The sequence below is a fragment of the Phodopus roborovskii genome, unplaced genomic scaffold (assembly GCF_943737965.1).
Source record: "Phodopus roborovskii unplaced genomic scaffold, PHOROB, whole genome shotgun sequence".
Lineage (NCBI taxonomy): Eukaryota > Metazoa > Chordata > Mammalia > Rodentia > Cricetidae > Phodopus > Phodopus roborovskii.
The window spans coordinates 29010039-29032363 of record NW_026126480.1 but is presented as its reverse complement, the minus strand read 5'-3'; the positions used below and the strand labels follow the sequence as shown (position 1 = coordinate 29032363).

At 43.7% G+C, this 22325-nt stretch overlaps 1 protein-coding gene across 2 annotated transcripts; it reads right to left on the bottom strand.

Annotated features, from left to right (window-relative positions):
- Positions 1 to 4503: 4503 nt before the first annotated feature.
- Ldaf1 (lipid droplet assembly factor 1) lies at positions 4504 to 20834 on the bottom strand. Of its 2 annotated transcripts, none has more exons than XM_051192822.1 (5): positions 20776 to 20834; positions 18468 to 18666; positions 9722 to 9890; positions 9099 to 9237; positions 4504 to 4877 (listed from the first exon to the last, which is right to left on the bottom strand). In XM_051192822.1, the coding sequence occupies exons 2-5, from the start codon at positions 18561 to 18563 to the stop codon at positions 4796 to 4798; spliced, it is 486 nt and encodes a 161-aa protein (XP_051048779.1). In that variant the 5' UTR covers positions 18564 to 18666; positions 20776 to 20834; the 3' UTR covers positions 4504 to 4795. The 2 variants fall into 2 exon arrangements, with proteins under 2 accessions (XP_051048779.1, XP_051048780.1); XM_051192823.1 differs by lacking the exon at positions 20776 to 20834 and adding an exon at positions 20535 to 20731.
- Between the last annotated feature and the right edge of the window lie 1491 nt (positions 20835 to 22325).

The window sequence follows — 22325 nt, the reverse complement described above, 5'->3', positions numbered from 1 at the left end:
TGGAAAGCCTTATCTGGAGGCTGAAGGCAGTATCAAAGCTCAAGTCCTATCTGCTTGCTCGCAGAAGCCAGGTTCTAGGATTGCTTTCTGCAGTCTCTTCCCCAGACTTCAGTTGGCCTGGATGTTGGCTCCCTCTGCTGGCTCAAAAGCAAACTTGTTTTTTCGGCGGGGGGGGGGGTGTCAGGGGCAGGGGACTAAGGGGGAGGCACTACTGAACTTCATTCCCTTCTAATTTTTTTTTTTTTTAATTTTCTTTAACATTTCTAAGTGTGACTGGAAGCTCCAGCACCCAGCTGTCCCAGGAATTCCCCTTCCTAATGGCTTCAATGGCAGCCACAAGGATTTGGTGTTTGACACACTGCTATTACAGGCACTACTCCATCAGAAGCTGAACATTTGCATGATGGCAGTAGTGACCCCTGGAGCCATTCATTCTACACAACAACAAAAGTCACGGGTACTTTGCTGCCTCGGAACCTCACATACCTGTGAAAGAGACTAACTCCTGAAGGCCTCAAAGGCAGGTAGAGTTACTCATACTCAACAGCATACTGGTTGCTGGAGGGGAGTCTTTCAAACAGGCAAACTGGGGTGGAGTCCCTCTACCCACACTGCCCTTAGGCAGTTTAAGCTCTCAGTCTTTCCATTTCCTCACTTTAAAATGGACAAGAGTTTGGACTGGCTGGAAGCACAGACTGAAGACAGCTCAGAAGTAAATGAAACAAAGTTCTCTGGACAGAAAGGGAAGCAAAATGCATTGCTGTGTAAAGCTGCAGTTTTCATGGCATGGGCACCAATTACCTTTGCAATGAGCTATCCTTTGGACTGTGCGCAAAAGGCCAGTAGCTTCTGTGCTGTGAAGCTGACTGAATTAACGGAGCCTTGATTTAGATGTCATGATTTCTGGCTGAACTCAGCAGGTTATTTAATCTCTGTACCTCGACTTCCCTTCTGTGGACTAGAAGCTGATGCTTTAAGAACATAAACAGGTAAGGAAACTAATTGGTCTACCCATGAATAGAAAGGCCTAGTGCTCCTAAGTGCTGTGGGAAAGCACTTTGCACTTGGCCAAGTTTGAAGCAAGAGTGTTTATGTAATCAGAAATATGTTTTGAAAAACTCTTGCCTAGTAGCTGAAAAGCCTCCCCAGAAAGGTTGCGCAAAGCACTGCAAATAGCCCCAAATCTTGTGTGCCAGCTGAGACCCTGCTCCAGGCCAGCTATCCACTTGACACATCCTCTTGGTGTCAAATGGCACAGCTGGACTCAGCAATTCAGGATGTGGATTTCTGCATCTCTAGAAATGGCATCACTAGCCACCCACTGGTTGAAGCTAAATATTTTGTGTTCCCCTTTCCTTCTCTACCTACACCAACCCACCAACAAATACCTCTAGATGTCCACATAAGGTCTTCATCCCCTCCAACCTACTCAAAGCCACAACCATCCTGGGTTCTCAGCCACTGCAGACCTCTTAAGTGGCCTATCTGCCCCCAACCCTTTGGAGCCACAAAACATCCTCAGTCTGATCTTGACATAGATTATATACCTATAATCCAAACCCTTGGGAGGCTGGGGCAGAAGGAGCTAAAGTTTGAAGTCAGATTTGACTACACAGAGTCCCAAGTCCATCACAGCAGTTCCCTATCAGGAAAAAGGATGGTAGGAAGAGAGGAGGGAAGAAAGTAGTGAAGGAATAAGTGAGGAAGGCATGGGGGAAGGGAGGGAAAGAGGAGAATGAAATGGGGAGGAGAGAAAGGGAGGGAGGGGGCAGGCAAATAGAAAATATAGAATCAAAAAACTCAAAGTCTGACCATGACTCTGCCATGTAAGCTCCTGCATTATCTCCACCCCTGTGTTTTGGTGTAAACCTCTGTCCCGTCTCCATGTGCCCTCTTAACAAATCCATCCACACCAAGTTCCTTCTGGTTTTCAAGACTCTGGGCTATTGTGCCCTCCTCCAGGAATTCCTTCTTCCACAGCGAGTGTGTCATTCCTTTGATCATAGCAGTCCCCAGTCACAGTGGCTGCAGTGACCCTCATATATTTATCACTCTCCCACTTTTCTTCTGTGCACTTATCACAGGTTACGATCTTACAGACTTTAGGGGAGCTCATGATTCATCTGTGTGACCCCTTCTCCCTAGTATTGGACATTCCCAAGACTTATTTCTAAAGAACAGGGACCATGACAAGATAGGTGTGATTGTGTGTACATAGCTGTTACTCAAAATGTAATACCTGTCTTGTTAAGTCTCTTCCTTGGTGGCTTTGAAGACAGAGACTGCCACTTTGTTAGCTGTCATAAGGAAAGGGACATGAAGCAAGGAACCAGGGCCTCCATCTGTAGCCCTCAAGGAGCTGGATGGATGTTGACCCGAGATCATGTGTGCTTGGATACAGATCTTTTCCCAGGCACACCTCAGAGAAGAACCCTCACCCAGCCCTCTTAATATTACTATGTCCTTTTATGCCAGTAGTTTCTGCAGATTATTGATCAGTAATAATTAAATAAACAACAAATGCAACTGCTAATCGATTTCTATTGACAGTAAATCTTGGGAGTGAGGCAGGGGACCTTTGTATTCCCAGACTGAAGTCTCAGAACCCAGCTAGCTGGACAGCAGGATACACAGGTCAGTCCCTTGCATGAAGTGAAGAGCTGTTCAATAATCAGTAACTGCTACTACTAACACTTCATGGTATTGATAGCCTTGTTTTCTAATGGATGGGTCCCCTTCAGGGTCAAGTAAAGCTGGATATCATAGGAGGCAGGAAAGTTGAGAACTTTATGTACGTACTACTGGGGTCAGTGGCATAATTTTTTTTTTTTCTCCTAGGAAACTTCCTTTTCTTTTGGTATTCCTGTGTGGGCACCTTCCTTCTCTCCAACTCCACCCAACTATGGGGCCAAAATGGCTGATGTAGGCTCCCTCCTAGTTCTTACAGGCACAGGCAAGCTGTTTGAGCAGATGCTATTATATTGGTCACTGTGATTGGTTCAAGGTTGGTCACGTGACCCAACCTATCCATTCTGAGCCAAGCCTGGAATTTGCACATACTATGGGTATAGAGCAGCTTTCTAGTCAAGCACAGGTGCACCAAAGAGCTGCAGAAACCTCAGTATGGGACAGACCTGCTGACAAAGCAGCTCCCTGTAAGGAAAGGAGGCAAAATCAATCACACGAGCTCCAGATCCTCACAATGCATGAAGATCTTACAGCCAGCCTGGAGTACACTGAGGTCCTGTCTCAAACACAATAGCATATCTCCCCACTGGGTTTTGGTTGCATGAAATGATTACCTCTCCAAATCACTCCAGTCCTTTTGAAAACAGCTTTGAGTTGGGTGCTGTCTCTAGCAACTAAGTATGCTGGGTATTGTGGTTTGAATGTGAAAAGTTCCCCATAAACTTATGTGTTCAGCTCCTGGTACCTGCCAAGGGCAGGCCCTGAGGTTCTCAGTTGGGCTCCATTTCCAGCCCTCTAAATGCTTTCTGACTATATGCACAATGTGACTTGCTGCCATTCCATCCCCACCATGATGAACTGCAACCCCATTAACTGTAAGCCAGATGAACTGTTCCACTCCAAATTTGCTACTTGTTAAGTATTTGGTCACAGCAAGAAAAGTAACAAAGTAACTAATGCCCTAGATTCACAGGATGGGCTATGAAATCAACAGAGAAATTGCTATGGGTTTTATGTGTTCCTCAAGGTCCATGTGTTAAAGGCCTAGTCACCAGACCATATTGCTAATGGGATAGAAGGAACCTAATGGGAAGAAGTTACCCTTAAAGCGGCTATTGGAACCCCAGGCTTTCTGCTCCCTAGCCACCATGAGGGGAGCAGGCCTCTGACAGGAATTCCAGCCATGTACTGTGTCATCACAGGCACAGGTCAACCAGACCAATAGACTGAAACCTCTAGAAATATGAGCCACAGTTTTTCCTTTATAAAGATAATTATCTCTCTGTTTTGTCATGATAGCAGACATCTGATTAATTCATGTCTGACATATGGGAATGGGTAGGGGAGAGGGCATAGCAAGAACCAAATAAATATTTAATAGAATACTGTAATAAATGAAGAGGAAATCACACAGGCTTTTTTTTTTTTTTTTTTTTTTTTTTGCTTTGTAGTCTTCAGTTCCTGTTTGGTTTGGTTTGTTTGTTAAGAAATGGCTTGACATTGGCAAGCTCTTTTAAAAACAATATAAACACATCAAGTTCAAAAATGTCAACAATCAAGGCACTCAACAACTAGGCCCTGAGACTTTTTTGTAAAGGACTCGTGGATGCAAGGTTAAGACTGCTTTTCAGGTTTTAAAAGGTCACACTTTCCAAATGTTGTTGCTCTTAGTGATAAGAAAAGTGGTAAAGGCAGAAGAGCTGGCTCTCTTTGGGTTATTTCTTTTCATCTCTTATCTCAAATGGCTGGAGGAAAAAAAAAAAAAAAAAAACCTCTTCTTAAAACCCTTACCCCCCCCCCCCCCATAAAATGAAAGTAAACTTTTAAAAAAATCTACCTTACTTCCAGATGGGGCCTGGGACTCAACCCAGAGACCCTAGTGGTTAAGCTTCCCAGTTCTAGAAACCTAGGACTCTGCTAAGGTCAAGACTGCACGCTGGGGAATGGTAAGGTGGGGAGGCAGCCCTGGCCACTGCAGGACTTTAGACACAGTGAGCAGCGAAGCAGAGCAATCATCCAGCCCTCTCTCTGAGCTATGATCCAAGCGATGAGGGGAAGAGCTTTCCTGGCATGCTTTGAAAGCAACAACTGGTTCCATTCTGCCCCGTCATTCCTGGTAGAGCCTCTCAAAGTCCGTGGACTTCATAGCCAGCTGACAGTCAGCGTTGGCATTTTGCTGTGTCAGGGGCCTGTTGTGTGAAAAGACAAAATAGTTAGCTTAGAAGCAACACCGAGAATGGCCCAGCCACAGGTGCATCACTCTTGACTGGTGTGTTCTGTGAGCTCTCGTCATGGAAGCTAAGAAAGTTGGATCTCTGACCAAGCTGACTAACACCTAAGTGTCTTTGGGGAGAATGAAGAACAGCTCCCCCCTCCCCACCCCTCCAACCACACCATACTCTTCAACATTCATTTATACCTGGAGCAATAGCAGTTACAGCCATGAGGCGGCTAAGAATGGCGGTGCAGAAACTTGGTATATCGGTGACACCACACAGTAGTTGTACCAGCCCTGGCTATCACCATCTCTTGGTTATGCAATAAAAACGAAATCCTATTCCAGTTAGTATCTACCTCAGGTTACTTTGTTTTTAAGTACTTGCCAGCAAAAACATTTCTACCTTGTAACAAAAAAACAAAACAAAACAAAACAAAAAAACCAAGAAACCTTTGTTCTTCTTAATCTTTGTAAGCAAGTATATAAGGAAGCAAGCATATAAGGGCAGTTGACAGGCTCTGCAGGCAGGAAGGAGATTGCAGTTTGAAGGCCAGCCTGGGCTATGCAGTGAGTTCAAGGCCAGCCTGACCAATTTAGTGAGAGCTTGTCTCAAATTTTAATAATAATAATAATAATAATTTTTTGTTTGTTTTTTTGAGACAGGGTTTCTCTATGTAGCCTTGGTTGTTTTGAAACTCGATTTGTAGACCAGGTTGGCCTCAAACTCACAGATATTGGCCTGTCTCTGCCTCTCAAGTACTGGGATCAAAGGTGTTCCCACCACCACCTGGCTCAATAATGATTTTAAAGGTCTAGAAAGTGCTTGCCAGATGCCTGAATCCTAAATTTAGTCTGTAGAACTTGGGTATAGTGGGGTAAGAGGAAGCCAGGCACACTCTGGCTATTTGGGGAGAGCCAGTGTGATGTGGGGTGAATGATTTGGGTATGAAGAAACCAGGCACACTCTGGCTATTTGGGGAGAGCCAGTGTGATGTGGGGTGAATGATTTGGGTGGCTCTACAAAGACACAAGCTGCCCTGGTCCCTTACTTCCCCCTAGTCCAGCCTGCAGGCCCTAGGAAGTCTCTCCAGTGCCTTTGACATTAAGATTATCTACAGAGAAGATCACAATGTTTTGCTTAGAAAACTGTCTAGTGTATTTTCCTAAGTCAGGTCATCTTAGAATTTGTTTTCTTTTCTTAAAAAGAAAAGTTGTGTCATCTTTCCTATTTCAGGGTCAAACCCACCTTCTCTTGTGCTTTCAGTCAGTCAACAAGGGACTGTCTTTATGTTGAGTGTTAAAGATTTTCTTAATATAGGAGTGCTCTGAAGGCAGCGAATTTATCACAACCTTCTGTGTTCTTTCCACTCTTGTTATCTCACTGAAGAATAGTATATTCTTCATGTGGAAGACATACATGATTCAGTGAACTGACTCTTCATGCCCAAGGCATGAAGTCACATAATCATACATGGTACAGATCTATTCAGAATATATATGTATGTATGTATGTATGTATATATATATATATATATATGTGTACACACACACACACACATATATGATTAAAAAGAGCGGGGGAAAGTCACATTTTCACTAAAGTTGAAGCAAGTATTTATGGAGTTCAGGTATACTATTAGAGAATGTCCACAGTCCTCTGGAGGTTTCCCTTTGCCCCACTGCACTGTGAGGGTCAGGCCTCTGCAAAGATTTCCTCCAGACCACATGAACAGTGGTACAAAGGCAGGGTACAAGCCTTATTTCCATCAGAGCACATAGTTAAGAGATTTACCAGGGGGTGACACTGTGCACCTGTAGTTCTAGCACTTGGGGAGGGGTCTGAGGCAGGAGGATTAAGACACTGAGGATGGCCTAAACTATATCGTGAGTTCCAAACCAGCCCTGGCCATATAGCTGGAGGTGGGAAAGACAGAGACAGCTATTGATACAATGTAAGACAATGTGACCTGGCTAAATTAATTTTGTTTATAAAATACAACCATTTTCATTAATATATGTTTTTTTGTTTAGGTAGGTAATATTCTTCCTTTCAAGTGAACAGACAGTTTTATAGTCGCTGGTATAATTTGCAGTGGGACTGTGATCAAAGTGCTGCACCCACTCCTTGGATGCTTCAATAACCTTTGAGAAGGTGAAGTGAGTTCTCAGAACAGGAAGTTGAGAATCTCTGCCCATATGGGAACGGAGAGCCTGATATCCTGGTTGGGAAGAAGATGGAAACAGGGAGAACCAAGTTGAGGCGCTCTACTCACAAACACCATTCTGATTTTGCTTCTCTCTCTCTCTCTCTCTCTCTCCCTCTCTCTCTCTCTCTCTCTCTCTCTCTCTGTGTGTGTGTGTGTGTGTGTGTATGCACATAAGTGTGTGCGCACATTTTCTTATGTGTCATCCTCATCAACACTGTTTACCTCCTTTGAGACATGGTCTCCCTGAACAGGCTGGGCTAACTGGCCAGCATGCTGCAGCAACTCAACTATCTCTGTCTCCCCAATGCTGAGATCACAGGTGAATATCATGCCTGGCATTTTCATGTTGGTTCTTGGATTCCAAACTCAGATCCTTACTCTTGCAGCTTCTAGCTGAGCTGTCTCATCAAGGCCCTCATCATGCTACTTTCTACAGTATAATTTTTAAGAATGTAGTCTAATTGCAGAGTTCAAGGACAGGGAGGGATTTTAGCTCCACAGCATTGCCCTCAATAAGCCAAATAGGGCACTGTGCGTCCTTTAAAACTGATAATGATCAAAGCAACTTAGAAGTTGGCTATGATTCCAGGATTATCAATTAAGCAATCTTGTGAGAACAACCCCTGAGCAATTTAAGATCACAGACACATCAACAAAATACTAATGACAGGATAAACTTTTTGAGGGGGCAGGAGGAATGCTGGGGATCAATCCCAGAACCTTGACCATGCTAGACAAGCAAGAAGATGCCTTTTGTAAAGATGTTCAAGGGCTATTCTGTAAGAAGACCAAAGCTCAGGGTCCCAGTGGTTTTTTTTAGAGCATGGACTAGCAAATCAATCATGATCACAGGGGCAAACTTTGGCAAGCTCTCTGTTTTTGTAAAGTCTGAATAAAGTTTTATTGGAACACAGACAGACCAGTTTATTTGCTTATTATCTGCTCCCATACTACAGCCACAGAACTGAGAGGCTGGCAATGGTCTAAATGCCTGAGAATATTTACTATCTGTCCCTTTCCAGAGATTGTTGTCTGCTTTATGGCCACTTTATATTTTGGCTGAAAGTTTTACCAGACTCAAACGACATATATTTAAGTCCCTTCTCTGCTAGTGTCAGCTTGTGCACTTGGCTTTCCTTTCCCTATCAAAGAATGAGATGCCTCCCCTTCCCCTGGGGTTAAATGAGATAAGGCTACAAAGTACTCAGCAGAGAATCTGACACTAGGCAAATACCTTCACCACAGTCATCAAATAAGTGAAAGCTTAAGTGAAGTACAAGAGAAACCCAGTACTTGGGAACTTAAGAATCTAAAATCTATACACAGCACAAAAATCAAGCATCAAAAAAGTGGCCTTTGAAAGCCCCTTGAGTTAGCAGGAGATAGCATGTTATAAAAGATTGTCTCCCAAGCACTTTAGCACTGCTGGGTTTCCCTCCAGCTCTACAAAGGCCACTGTTCCTCCAGATCCAGGAGCTGCAGTGTGTGTGGGGGGGGGAACCCTACATAGTAAACATGAGCCATGTTTACCCTGCTGAGAAGCTCACACTATGACAAGCAGAGGAGACCAAGGTGAGCTTAAGGTGGCAGCTTACCAGCTCCTATACCACCCTGGGAGGTAAGCATGGAAACCTGATAGACAAGCCTCCAGGTGTTTACTTCCCTCCAAAACCTCCTAAACTCTACCCGATTTGGCCTTTAAACATTAAATACATATCTTTTTAGAAAAATTAATAACTGCCACATAAAGCTATTACAGCCGTAAGATGACCTCTGTGAATGAAGGGTGAGGAGAAATGTTTGTTTGTATGTGTGTGTGTATGTATGTATGTATGAAACTCCACTGATATCTAACATCTATGGGCGACTGTGAGGAACATCTGTCTCTTATAATTTAACTGTTAGACCCCAAGTAGTGTTACAGAGTTACCCGTGTGAATTATCCAAATGCCCAAAATTAAGTTGTTCCATTGACACATATTTACCTGTGAGAAAACCAGTAGTTCATGAGGCAGGACACTACCACATAGGACATCATGGCTATCCCTGACATGGCAAGTGATACGAGGCCCAAGCCACAGAGTATGCAGAGCAGTGAGAGGCCACACACAGAGATGACCAGTCCTAGGAGGAGAGCATGGTTAGGAGGTGCCTTCATCTGAAATGGACTGAAAATGAGAAGTCCGTGGGCCAGGGTATTTAAAATAATGGCAGCTAACTCAGATTTTTGAAGTCAGGAGTTTTCCCATAAAAATTCACATTTCTGACATCATTTATAATGACAGTAAGTTCAACACTTGGGTAGGTCTCAGCTTCTGTCATGAACCAGCTGGGCCTCTGGTTGTCCTCCATGCCCTACTATTCATAAACTGTATTACATTTGGGGTCTCTTTGCTCATTTTATTGCCAAGGCTTGTTGGAAGGAGTGGGTCATGTCCCAAATCACAATGGTGGTAGTGAATGGCTGACGTGATACAAGAGCCTGTGTTTTAACTACTCTAACAAGCTGCTTTGGACCAGAAAGAAGAGTCTTTGATAAGAATGGCAGATGTCCAATAAACACTGTCCACCCTACTGAGTTACTTCCCAGTAACCTCGGTCAGGGTACCTTCCAGCAATATGGCCCCCATAAGAGCACCCAGGGAGGTGAGCACCACGATGAGCAGGAAGAAGCCAACAGGGATGGCTGACATGCTAATAAATATCAGCATGGTGAGCGCCAGGAAAGGATGCCTATCCAGGTACCGACCCACTGGGGACTTCATGAAGGCAACCACCTGCAGGCAAAGGACAAAGAGCCAGGGTTAAGTGCTGTGTTCAAATCTCAGACTGAGCTGATCTGCCCCAGCTGTGAAGTACAGCAAGAGTCAGAGGCCCCTGGCAAGTCAGATGCTCACTGACATTAGTATGAAACATCTCCCAAGGCATGAGGCACCTGGCAGCAATATAAAGAAGCTGTGGGAGGGATGGCAAGTGTGATGTTCCCACCCAGTGTCAAGTCCTGTGAGAGGAGGAAAGGCCATGCCACCACTCTCTTGCCTAACACACACCCTCTCAGACAGACACCATCTTGCGTGTGCAATGTATGTGCAATGTACCTACTGGCTCCACAGCCAAGGTTCTCATGACTAGGTCACCAGGGAATAGAGGAGTTAAGTCCTAGCTACTCAGCATCACTCAAGGGCTTTTTGGAGATTAGGAGCATTAGACTCCACCTGACACCTGTTACATCCGATTCCACTTTTCAACAAGAGTCTAGGTGCTTTTGGTATATGTAAAAGTTTGAGATGCAATGGACTAAATGACTGATTTGAAGCCACCCAGTTTCCAAGGGACAAAGTTTAGATATTCAAAGCTAAGATCTTTGACTTCAAATGGCAAATTCATACAATGGCTTAAAACCTTATCAATGGTTTTATGATACCAACCAGGAAGCCATAGTTGGCCACATACTGATGATGACAACCATATGCTGCCTTAACAAATAGGTTTGCCCTTATTCACCAGGCTAAGATATGGGGGACCACACTTTATGCAGAAGTTGCTTTAGTGTAGAGCTGGTCTTAGACAATCCCACATGGATGAATATCCTCCTCATTTTTCTGGTCTCAGGGTTTCACTCTTCTCACTGTTGTCATTGAAGTCCATTCCCTGAAAGATGCCATCATTCAAAAACCTTCCTCTAGAAAAGTAACCATCAACCCAGCTACAAACTCTGCAGTCTACAACAGTGACTTGCCTGCATGTGCAATAGTTGCACAAATGCTATGGGAGCAACCACTATATGACTGGATTTAAGGCCCACTGCACAAGATGGAACCCATGCTTGACATTGTTCCTGTGGCCAAGAATCTAGATTAGAGAGGCCTAGGGGAAAACCAAATACTATTGTTCTGCTAATGAAACAGCAATAAAATTACTCCTAACTACATTCTGCTATACTCATAGATAAGTGTCTCACTCATCCATCAGCAGAGACACTTCTTCCTGCACTAGATGGAACCTAATACAGAGACACATACCTGGAAAATTGTACAGAAAATGAGAGAGTTTTGGAATATTTAATCCTACATGGGATGTCTTCATCAAACTCTTCCCTTCATGGTTCAGGGAGCTATGTGAAAGAGGAGGCAGAAAGAGCTAAGAGCCAGAGGGAAAGGAAGACTCCAAGAAAACAGTGTCTTCCAGACACAAAAGGACTAATGTACATATGAACTCACAGACTGTGGTAGCATGCACAAGGCCTGCACAATTTCAAGGTGGACAGTATCCCAGCACCAAGAGTGTCAAATGCACACGAGCTTGAATCCCTAACCAAGAAGTTATCCACTTGCAAAGGAAAACTGAGCTTTTCTCCAATGGAGTCTCATTGGCTTATGGGCAGGCTCTAAGCCCAGCGTAGGTGGCTAACACAAAATTAACTCAATAGTATTTTTGTAGACTCCTTGTCTCTTAGTGCTTTGTTTGGGCATTTTTTTTTAATCTTATTAATCTTTTGCCTGTGTATTATGGTTTCCAATTTTGTGTTTTTATGGATTTTGTATGTGTGTTTCTTGTGTTGTTTTCTTTTTGTTTATTATGCTTTGGTTTTTGTTTGCCTGTTTGCTTTGGGGGTTGGTTTTTGTTGTTGTTGTTTGTTTGTTTTTTTGAGAAAGAGTTTCTCTGTGTAGCCTTGGAACTCCCTCTGTAGACCAGGCTGGACTGAAACTCAGAGAGCTGCCTGCCTAGGCCTCCTGAGTGCTGGGATTAAAGGCGTGCACCACCACCACCCAGCATGCCTGCTTGTTTTAAAGAGAGGTGGGTGGGTGCTGATTCTCTGGGAGGAAAAGGAGGAAATCAGGATGGAATATATTGTATAAAATATGTCTTCCAAAAAAAGAAAAACCAGTGAAATAAAAAGAAAAGAAAGCTGGGGGTGGTGTACTTCCTCCATCAAAAACTGGTCTTTCCTGTGTCTCACTCCTAGGGGCCTTGGAGGCCAGTGATTGAAATGAAGCACCATTATCAGAACTGCCTGTTTCCAAAGCACATACTTCTCCTATATTCTTATCAGAACTGCCTGTTTCCAAAGCACATACTTCTCCTATATTCTAAGGGTAGGAATCTGAGGGCAAGTTAGAAACAGGAGCGTCTATAGCTCCAGTAATGGCGCCTTGTTTAAACTGATAAGGCCATTGAGAGCAGCCACAGACCTTGGACTTCAACACTGCCTCCTAAGGCATGACAAACTTCACTTCCTGGCACATCACAAAATGTCTGCTAGCCATGCTGCTTCCTGCCTTCCAAGTTTTTGTGGTTTAGCTGTCTAGCAATCTGTAACCACACCAGGAATCACTTCTGAAAATATCCTGTGCTAAGGCATTGAAGGTGAAAGGGAGGCAGATAAATTTTGTGAATGCTGAAAAGAGATGAACTATTTCCCATGGAAATCGTGCACCTGAATGAGATATGCCCTATGCGTTTGAGGGGGGAAAAATCGATAATATCTCATTAATGATTTCTTATAAAAACTACAGACTTAAGTTATAGTTTGTGATATATTGGGCTTCATAAGATATTTTATTAAAATTAATTTCATAGGTTCCTCTTTAAATTTATTTTTGATTTGAGATAGGGTATCATTATTGCCTTGAACTTGTAATCCTCCTACCTCATAACTGGAGTGCTAGGACGATAAGTAAGAAGCCTGGCTCATTTTGTTTTTTTTAAAAAAAAAAAAAAAATATATATATATATATATATATTATCATATCTGTGTAGTATATAAGTTTTATCTCAAATATATCTACGTAGTATGTAAGTTTTATCTCAGGGAAAAGTAAATAAAATAAGGGGTAAATTGAGAGCATGTGGCCAGGGCTGTGGCAAATACAAAAGAGAAAACTAAGTAAGATGAACCTTGAATGGATATGCAAGAGACAATTAGGGAGATTTGCAGGAAACCAGGCAAGAGTGTGAATGGCCAAATCTGAACCAATGTGGGGAGGGGAGGGATGTAGTCTGCAGATTAAATGACAAAAAAGAAACCAAATGGACCTGGGGACAGTTTGGCATGGGGAATCTAAAAGCTTAACAATACCCAAGTCCAAAGGCTTCAAACATCACCACTTCATTTTCCTGGCAACAGACAGCACACATGGCTTGAAATTTTCCATCACTAATCTGGAGGTAGAGATGGACTTCCTACCCACACTTTACAGACATGAGCTGCACTGAAAAACCCAGGATACCAGACTTTGAGAAAGGGTCACCATCATTAGCCAGGCGTAGTGTGAGAGCCTTCTCAAACGGCATCCCAGTATCCCCAGGTCTGGTGTTGCTCATTACAGATAAAAGGAGCTGGGAATGAACTGAATTAATGTACCCAAGGTCAGACAGGTGCTATTTATTTATAAATGCACTCTGGCATGAGAGCTTCTACAGTCAGGCCTGCATGGTCAGGATTTGTGACACTACAGTTCCACCTGAGGCTATTCACAGCCAGGAAAATTCTCTACTGTGAGAATGTAAGACAATTGATTGACTGTCACTGCTTTAGAGGAGAAGGACCCAGTGGACAGGAGACAGTGACAGCAGTCAGGATCATCACCCAAGTGATAACAATTCAGAGGCACTGTGCTATCACAGCCTCTCCCAGACTAGGCCCTGGGTAGCTGCTGGCATATGATCCAGGTATGGCACATGGATTCCTGGGAAATGGGCTCTAAAATCTTTCTCATGTGTGTAAAGTTTCAACATGAGAAGAAAGTCACCTGTCACAGATAATTCACATCAGGAAATGCCACTCACTAGTGGTCTACCTGTCCTCCTCCTTCCTGGAAACTGCTCCCTCCCCAGCAGGAGGACACCCCATAAGCCATGTGTATTTCAAACAAAATTGAAGAGCCCAGTCTAACAGCCACTCAGTGGCCAAAGGCCGATATGCCAACCACACTCGTGTTTCTACGAATAGGAATCTGAAACTTCCAGATTTTCTACAGGTGCTAAAAGAGATGTGAGGAGAGGAGGGTATGAGCCTGGACAGCCATGTTTGCCCACATAAATGAAAAAGCCAAGGGAAATGGGCTGCAGAGTCTCGGGATGAAGTGAATACACATGGAACTGATGTGCTAAGCTACACAGCCCAAGGAAGAAGGCGTGATGAGGGCTACTTCCTGCACCAGTCACCAGCCTGACCCTGGTTTTAGTCCTGAGACAATCCTGCTTTACTCCTTCCACGACTCCTGGGGAAGTCTGAAGGTCTCCCAAAGTTATGGAAGGTCCTGCCTGTTTGCTTGCTTAAACAATTTTAAGCAAGTTCCTGTCTCTTGGAATCTAGAAGTAAGACAATTAAGACTTGGCCACTCACTACAGACAGGATGGGACAATTTCATGCTGGCCCATCTAAAGGCCAATCTAGCCTGATCTGAAGTTCAAAGAGCTCATTAAACTGTGAGGGAAGAGCACAAATTACATGGGGAAAAGAAACTACATTTCCCAGAGACAAGGGGTGGCTATGGCTATATAAATTATAGTATGTTAATCTGATGTGCCTTGTTGATGTTGTAATGGTACATGTAAATTATTCAGTATGGAAAAACAGCACCCTACCAAGCAAAAATAAAAATACACAATTACATCTGTTGTGGTTACACTCACTATTATATAACATTACACATTGAAGGATCTTACTGCTCACCCAGATAACCACCACTGTTTGTTAGTGACGGCTTTTGTTACAATTTGAATATAATATGGTTCCTGCAGGCTCATGTGCTGTGAAGCCTTGGTCCCCCCAGCCACTCCTGCTGGTTTTGGTGGTTGTAGAAACTACAGGAGATAGAGCCTAGCTGCAGGAAGAAGGTCACTGGGGACACATCCTTGGGGTACATTTTACCCTATGTATTTCTGAAGCAATCTCTCTGTGTGTCTGTCTGTCTGTCTATCCCCACTCCATCCCCCTGCTTACTGGCTATAATGGCAAGAGCTACTCTGTTCTATCCTGCTCTCTGCCCTACAATGGTCTAAAACCATGAACCAAAAATACGTAATTCTTCCTTCCTTATGATGTTGCTCAGGTATTTGTCAAAGCAACAGAGAATCTGAGTGATACAGTTCATAGGGGCTTTGCTCTCCTTTTTCCTCCAAAGTCACTTTACGTTAGAGTAACCTGTGGGCTGGAGGGACAGCTCTGTGGTTAAGAACACATACTGCTTTTGAAGAGCACTTGAGTTCAGTTCCCAGAACCTACATAAAACAGCTCACAATTGCATGTAGCTCCAGCTCTGAGAATCCAATGCCCTCTTCTGGCCTCTGTAGGCACTGCACACATGTGATACACATACATGCATTCAGGCACAAACTTATCTAGCACGCATATACACATAAAATGAATATTTTTAAAGGACAATTAACATAATTTAATATACTAAAAACATGTAAGATAAATAATTCCATCTCAAGACTATCTTAGAATACCAGAATTCCCCACCTTTCTGGGTGTAGGCTAGCTGGCTAATTATCTAGCCCAAACATGCTCCAATGTGTATGGCTGAGTCGTTAAAAGGAAAGAAGAAGAAGAAAGTTCATCTGCTTTGAAATGCCTACCTCAGAAAGTAGGTTTCAATACTAACTAAGACATGCTAAATGCCCAGTACAAGGTTGGAGTTTAGTAAGGCCTCAGTCAGGTTAATAAGCACATGGTCCTTATCATTTGTAAATCCCATGTTTGGGGATTTTTTCTAATCACTTAAATTTATCTGGAACCTAAAATCAGTCCTTTGAGTGTCTTTGATGTGAAGACTGTGTTCTATAATGAGAACATTCCCAGCTTGTTATGGTTCAAACCTGAAATTCAATGAAGACTCGCCTCTGAAGATTCTACCATCTCCCCACAACCACACCCTTGGCCAAGCCTTTAACATTTGGGCCTCTCTGGGACACTGAAGAACCAAACTATGGCATTGTGGCCTATTTAATGCCACAAAGTTCACATCTTTTTATTTCTGGTTGGCAATTCCACTATTTAAAATGCACACCGCCATGACCACACCACCACCAGTATCTTTTGTTACTGTTCCTTATGAAGAAGATCTGTGTGTTTGTTTAAGATATGAATGAGCCTGCCACTGGCCCTGTGTTCAGTGCCAACAAGCAACAATGTATGTTATATACATTAATGCCTTTTTCCACAATACATATAAAATAAGGACCATATACTGATCTATTGTGATTAGAAACTTGAAACACCTGAGGTCTTATTTCCTGTAAGACCAATGGTCTGTTTGGTATTTGCTAACCCAGTGTCTTTGATGACTTTACAGAACACATCCCCCACAAGTCATGAGAATGAACTGTAAATGTGCAAAGGCCATGACGCCTTCCTTACTGAGCTAATTCATCGAAGGGTCTCAGCCAATTAACCAAAGCTACTTGCCCATTTTACAAATAGCCTGGTAAATTGGCAGTATGCCAAAGACATTCTGAAGCAAGTCCAAAACAGACCTCTGTGAAGACTTTAGATGGCAAAGTATATGTTTTATAGAAGCTGGTAAAATGTGCTGTCCAATAGAAAATCACAAAGTAGTTCCCACCACTTTCTATGCATATATACTTTAATGTGCACATGGCTAGAAGTCCAGGAAGACATACAACAAAACGGTAATGGTATTAGGCAGCTAGTACTTTTTTAAAAAATCTTTTTGTATATGTGTCTATACAATGTAAGTGAATGTGTGTGGGTTTTTTTTATTTTGTTTGTTTTTGTTTGTTTGTTGTTTTTTATGAAAAGCTGGAAAAACAAGGAAAAGAAATTGATTTGAACTGAATCTCTCCCTGTGGACCTGTTCTGTCTGTCCTCAGCCGTATTATTTTTCTGCCCTGTGCAACAGGCTGTAAGACCAGGTTTGATTCATTTCTGACTGTTGGGATGTTTGTGAGAAAGCTCTAAGTCAACACAATCCTTTTTCTTCTTTTAGGGTAAGTAAGAAACCACAGAAATACTTCTAAATAACCCTTCCTCGTTTTTCTTCTCTAATCTAGTGGCTTCATCATTCATAAACCTGGGGAGTGCCAGGAGACTAACACAGGGCTGATGATATTAACTGCCAGGAGGCTGGAGACTTGCATGGACTCTTGAGCCACCCTGCCTGCATCTGTGTTATATTTCCATACCAGAATGTGTGTGTTTTTATGTGTGTGAGTGCACACACCACACGCAATGGTGCCCATGTGGAGGTCTGAGGACAGCCTCAGGTGTTGACCCTCGCCTTCCACCTGTTGTCTGTAACAGGGTCTTCTTGTGCTTTTGTTGTTGCTGTTTTACACTGAATAAGACAGGCTAGCTGGCCCACAAGCTTCCCAGGATCCTCCTGTCTGCACCTCCCATTTTGCCACGGAAACACTGGGATAATAGAGATAAGCTTCGGTATCCATCTTTATGTGGATCTGGGAATTCAAACTTACGTCTTCATGACAGCCAGACAAGAGCTTCACCCACTATACCATCACCTCAACCCTAGCATTCTGTTTAATGTTGAAAGGCATAAAGGGGAAAAAAAAAAAAAAGAAGAAGAAGATACAAATGCAAAGAAATGAAATAGAGTATTTCAAATCCCACTGCACTGAGTGGTGGTGACTGACAGGGAAAACTTTGCATCACAATAGTCCTGTAAGTTCAATGAAGCCTAGATTTCAGATTCAGTACAAAAAGAATGTAAAATATTTCCTTTTCCATTAATTTTTATGACTACCTGCTGAAATGATACTACTTTTGATATATTATATTCTTAAAATTAAGCCATTGCTTCTTTGGACTTAGGGTTAGGTACCAAAATATTTTAGTGCACATGTGGCTAAAGTAACATTTCTGTTGGATGATGAATTTCTAATGAAACACAAAACTCAGATCTTAAACAAGGTATTAGCTGGCCCCCTTTCTTAGGGGAGCAGATGAGCCAAACTTTTCAAAGAAAAGAGTAGTGTGTGCTGTGTGGACTAAGAGTAGCCTCTTTAGGTCCAGCTAAAGAGTGGCAGTTGCCATGGTGGGTGACTATACAACCAAATTCTATATTATATGGGATGTAATTATAAGTGTTCTGCAATTCTCTATGACTTCCAGGAATTCTCTTTAATTTGAAGGTGGCTTGAAAACAATCCTTCTTCACACTCCCCTGTTTTTCTGTTGCTTTGAATGTCAATATGATGGCTGATGATGCTCTATCAGCCACAGTGAACATGGCCACAACTCAGACATATCAAGGTGCAAAGAGAAAGGTTCCTGACTTACTTGTAAAGTCCTATTTGAGAAAGAAACAACATTCTGTCTTGTTCAGACCAGTGTTAATTTCCCATAATACATGGCATTGGAGACTAACCTTTGAGTTACTCTGGAAGGAGTCTAACAGCAAACACAGCTTCCTTTGCAGCTCCTGCAAGTCTCTGGAGACACTTGGGGACTCTTCTTTGGCCATCTTGAAATATCCTTCAGTCTCACTCTAGATTATATCTTCTACCAGTAAGTTCACTGATGTAGCATGTAGCCCAATCTCTCATGTCGCCTGTCTCTTGCTGTCACTGAAGGAAACAGAAAGGTTCTTGAATCATTAGTAGTGCCTGAGGAACCGGTACCATTCCCTACACACTGATGGTGGGCATATAGATGGATATAACTTAACAATATTTATCAAATTTTTAAGCTGCACACACATTGATCCAGCAATTTATTTTTCATGAACCTAAATGAGTTAAACGATATATGAAAATATACCCAAAGGATGTGTATCTCATTCCTGTTTATAATATATAATGACCAGCAAGCAAGCTAGAAGGAAAAGGTTAAATCTGTTTATTATAAACACTTCACTGTTTTGCAACAGACACACACACACAGTATAGAAAGAGCTAGAAAGACATAATCTCTGAGAGCCTGAAAGTTGAACATATGACAAACAAGAACACTGAATGTACTATTCAAGCTTCCCCACTCCTTCCCACCACCCCTCCCCCTCCAGTCTTTCTTTTTCTCCTTCAACAGCTACTTGGGATACTTTCTCTTCTTTATTTGGCTCCCAAGCACCTTGCACAAGGGCACCTTTTATTTATGTGTGGTGAGGTCCTCACTAATAATACCTGTCTCCAAGGCCTTGGCACAATTATTTTCTGTCACTTGAAAGCCTAGAATTTACAAGACAGTCTTCATTTCACATCGCTTATGCAATTTTTCATGAAGGCAATGAGCCAAATTAGATATACTTTTAGCCCTCGTTTAGCTTTCAAATAAAAAAAAAATCATTTTATGTATCCCAGAATATCTGTCTGGGTTGGACAGAATAGGATCCCTGCATATCTCCTTGTGACCAACCCTCTGATCTCACATCCTTGTGTGTTGTAGATTCTGTCAACAAAAACAAAAAATAAACAAACAAAAAAGGCCAACTCAGAGATCCTCACGTTTATTTACTGAATAACCCACATGCTACTATGTGTTACAGTGGTAACACATACTACTGGTATGTACAGTTTCATCACACTGGCTAAAAAGAGTCTCCTCTTAGTCAGGGGAGACCAACTCCTGCACCTATATTTATGTTGTTAATGCAAGCAGCTGGCATTGATGTTGAATTTAGGATGGTCCCAACCTTCAGTTCACCTAATCTCATCTCTACAGCGGACTAAAACAAGCCCAGCTGCCCTCTTACAAGTCTTCTTTGGCTTGGGAAACATACAAGTGCCACCCAGACCGGTTGGGGGAGTCTGATGAAGGCAAGGGTGGGAAAAATGCGGATGACCACAGTGAGCACACGCATCTGTCTACCTAGCTACCAACCAATTTCCAGACCCTGTACTCCTTCTGGCGTCCTCTGTAGACACTAAGCAGCATCATATGGAAGGAAGGAAGGCGCCACCCTAACTAGCCTAGGGCTCCCCGCCTACTCTGACCTTGGGGGCCTAGTCAGGTTCTCAGAGAACAGGCTCCGCCCTTTACAAGGCTCCAAATAAAGCTTTGCCTCTCGACTGCCTCGTCCCGCGAGCAAACGGCCACGCCACCTTGAACGTTCCAGTTGCGAGTCGGGTCGAATCCCAGAACTGGGGTCAGGGCCTTTGGGGCACCCGAAAACCTATCCTGTCCCCTTTTCCGATGAGACTTTCAGTTTAAGGCCGGGGATCCAGAGTGAAGGAAAGGAGATCTGACACCCAATCATGGGCAACTCAGGATAGTTGGGCACCCTTTACTGATTTTCTGGAGCAAACCCACCTTTGACACCTGAAGCTCCCTCCTGCTGTGGTGCAGGGCACCCCTGTTGACCAATCCTAAGGAGGTGGTTTGGATGCCCAGGCAAGACTCCAAGTCTTCCCATGCAGGTTTCCCAAAAATGAGGCCCCGCTCGTGGATTGGCACTGATGCTTACCCCACCCCCTACTTTTTAACCAAATCTACCTACCGACATGTAAGCGCGGGGATGGCTGGAAATGGTGGGTGAGATCTCCCCGTGAGCTCCCACCCGCGCGTCTAGCCAGCAACACACCTTCAAGGCCAACCCAGAGACCAACAGCTACAGGCGAAGGAAGCTAGTGCACTCTTCCGTGGCCGCCCCTGAACTCCTCCACTTCCCAGGCCGAGCTTGGAGGGTTCAGCCAGTCGGGGTCTCCTAAACGCCACATCCCACAGCTTTGCTCTCTCACCTGGTGCTAGCTGCCGCGACTCAGCTCTGCAGCCACCGAGGGAGGGAAGCGAAGTAGGAGGAAGAAGAGAGGGACGCCGCGCTGATTGGGGACGGAGCTGTACCAGCTCCTCCCCACCAGCGAGCGCTCTTCCTTCAACTAGGCAGAAGCCCCGCCCTTATGTCACGCCCCCTCGCCGAGGCCCCGCCCCTCACAGAGGATTAACACTGGTCCTCCACCCGGGCCCTGGTTCCTGCCCCGCCTTCCCAGCAGAAGCTGGAAGGATCCGGTATTCTGGCACCAGCCTTGCAGCTGCCAGCTTTGTTAGGAACATTCGCTTCTTCCCACACACTCTAGGAACAACCCCTACAAACTTTTAGACTCTAGAGGATGACTAATGAGGAAATGAGGGTTTGGAGACAGTCCCTAAAGCGGTGGCTTGGAGTGAAAGTTCTGGGACCACGTCTCAGGTGGACTGGCAGCCAAAGGTGGGTTTTTAGGGGAACTTAGAGTTTCCCCTTCTCGATAGAGATCCAGTTCTAAACTTGCCCCCGGAGTTCAAGTCAGTGAAGTACCTCCTAGACTGGAAAGTCTAGCCATTACGCAAGTGTAAATGTTGACAGTCAGGGAATCTTAGAGATGGGTTATCTCCATTTTGCAGATTAAAAACAAAAACAAACGGAAAGCTAAAGGGATAAGGTTGATAAATAAACTCAAATCCTCTTCTCAAGGATCCATGGTAGAGAAACCCACGTTTCCTAGTCCCAAATCCAGGCCTAAGGAACACAATTACTCAATAGCAGTTGGCATCTGAGATGGGAAGAGTCTGTTTCCTAGATGCCCTGTGCGCACTGTGGGGTGGTTGGACGCATTCCTAGGTTCTACCCACGAAATAAATACAAATATGGCAACAGCCCCTCAACCCCAGCTTTGATGGTTGAAAATGTTTCCGAGGGGTTGGGGGATAGGGCGTAGTCATTGGATATTCAGAAGCACTGCCTCTGAGCTTACAGTAGAAAACTATGGGCTGGGGCTCTGGAGACTCCATCTCAGGGCCCATGTCTAGCTGTGGCTGTGTGGTATTGGTGACATTACCTCTCATGGGGAGCATGGCAAGAAAAGGGTGTGTCTCTGATGTTTTTCAGGCACTCTTGTCTGGCTGCATACACTTTCTGTAGCTACAGTATGACACATTTCCCACCCAGGTGACAAGAAATATGGGTTTGTTTTCTTAGACCATGAGACCCTGATGGACATGCTTTGGAAAATCGGGGCTTCTCTGGGACTTCAGCTTAAGGGTGCCATCTAGGGGCACCTCTTTGAATCCTCTAGTTCCTCCTACCTCCAGCATCCGTTGTTATGGTCAGTAGGTTTTGCTTTTCCTGGAGTGTCACTGCCTTTCCTACAATACCTTGTATTTCTCATCTGGGGGTCTAGCATCTCTGTAGCATTGAGAACTTGGCTTTTGATGAACATTCAAAGGACTGGTAAAATAAATCCATGTGAAGCTTCTCCTGGGCTCTCCCATCATTTTCTACAGCAATGGGCTGAATAATTTTATATCTTTGTCC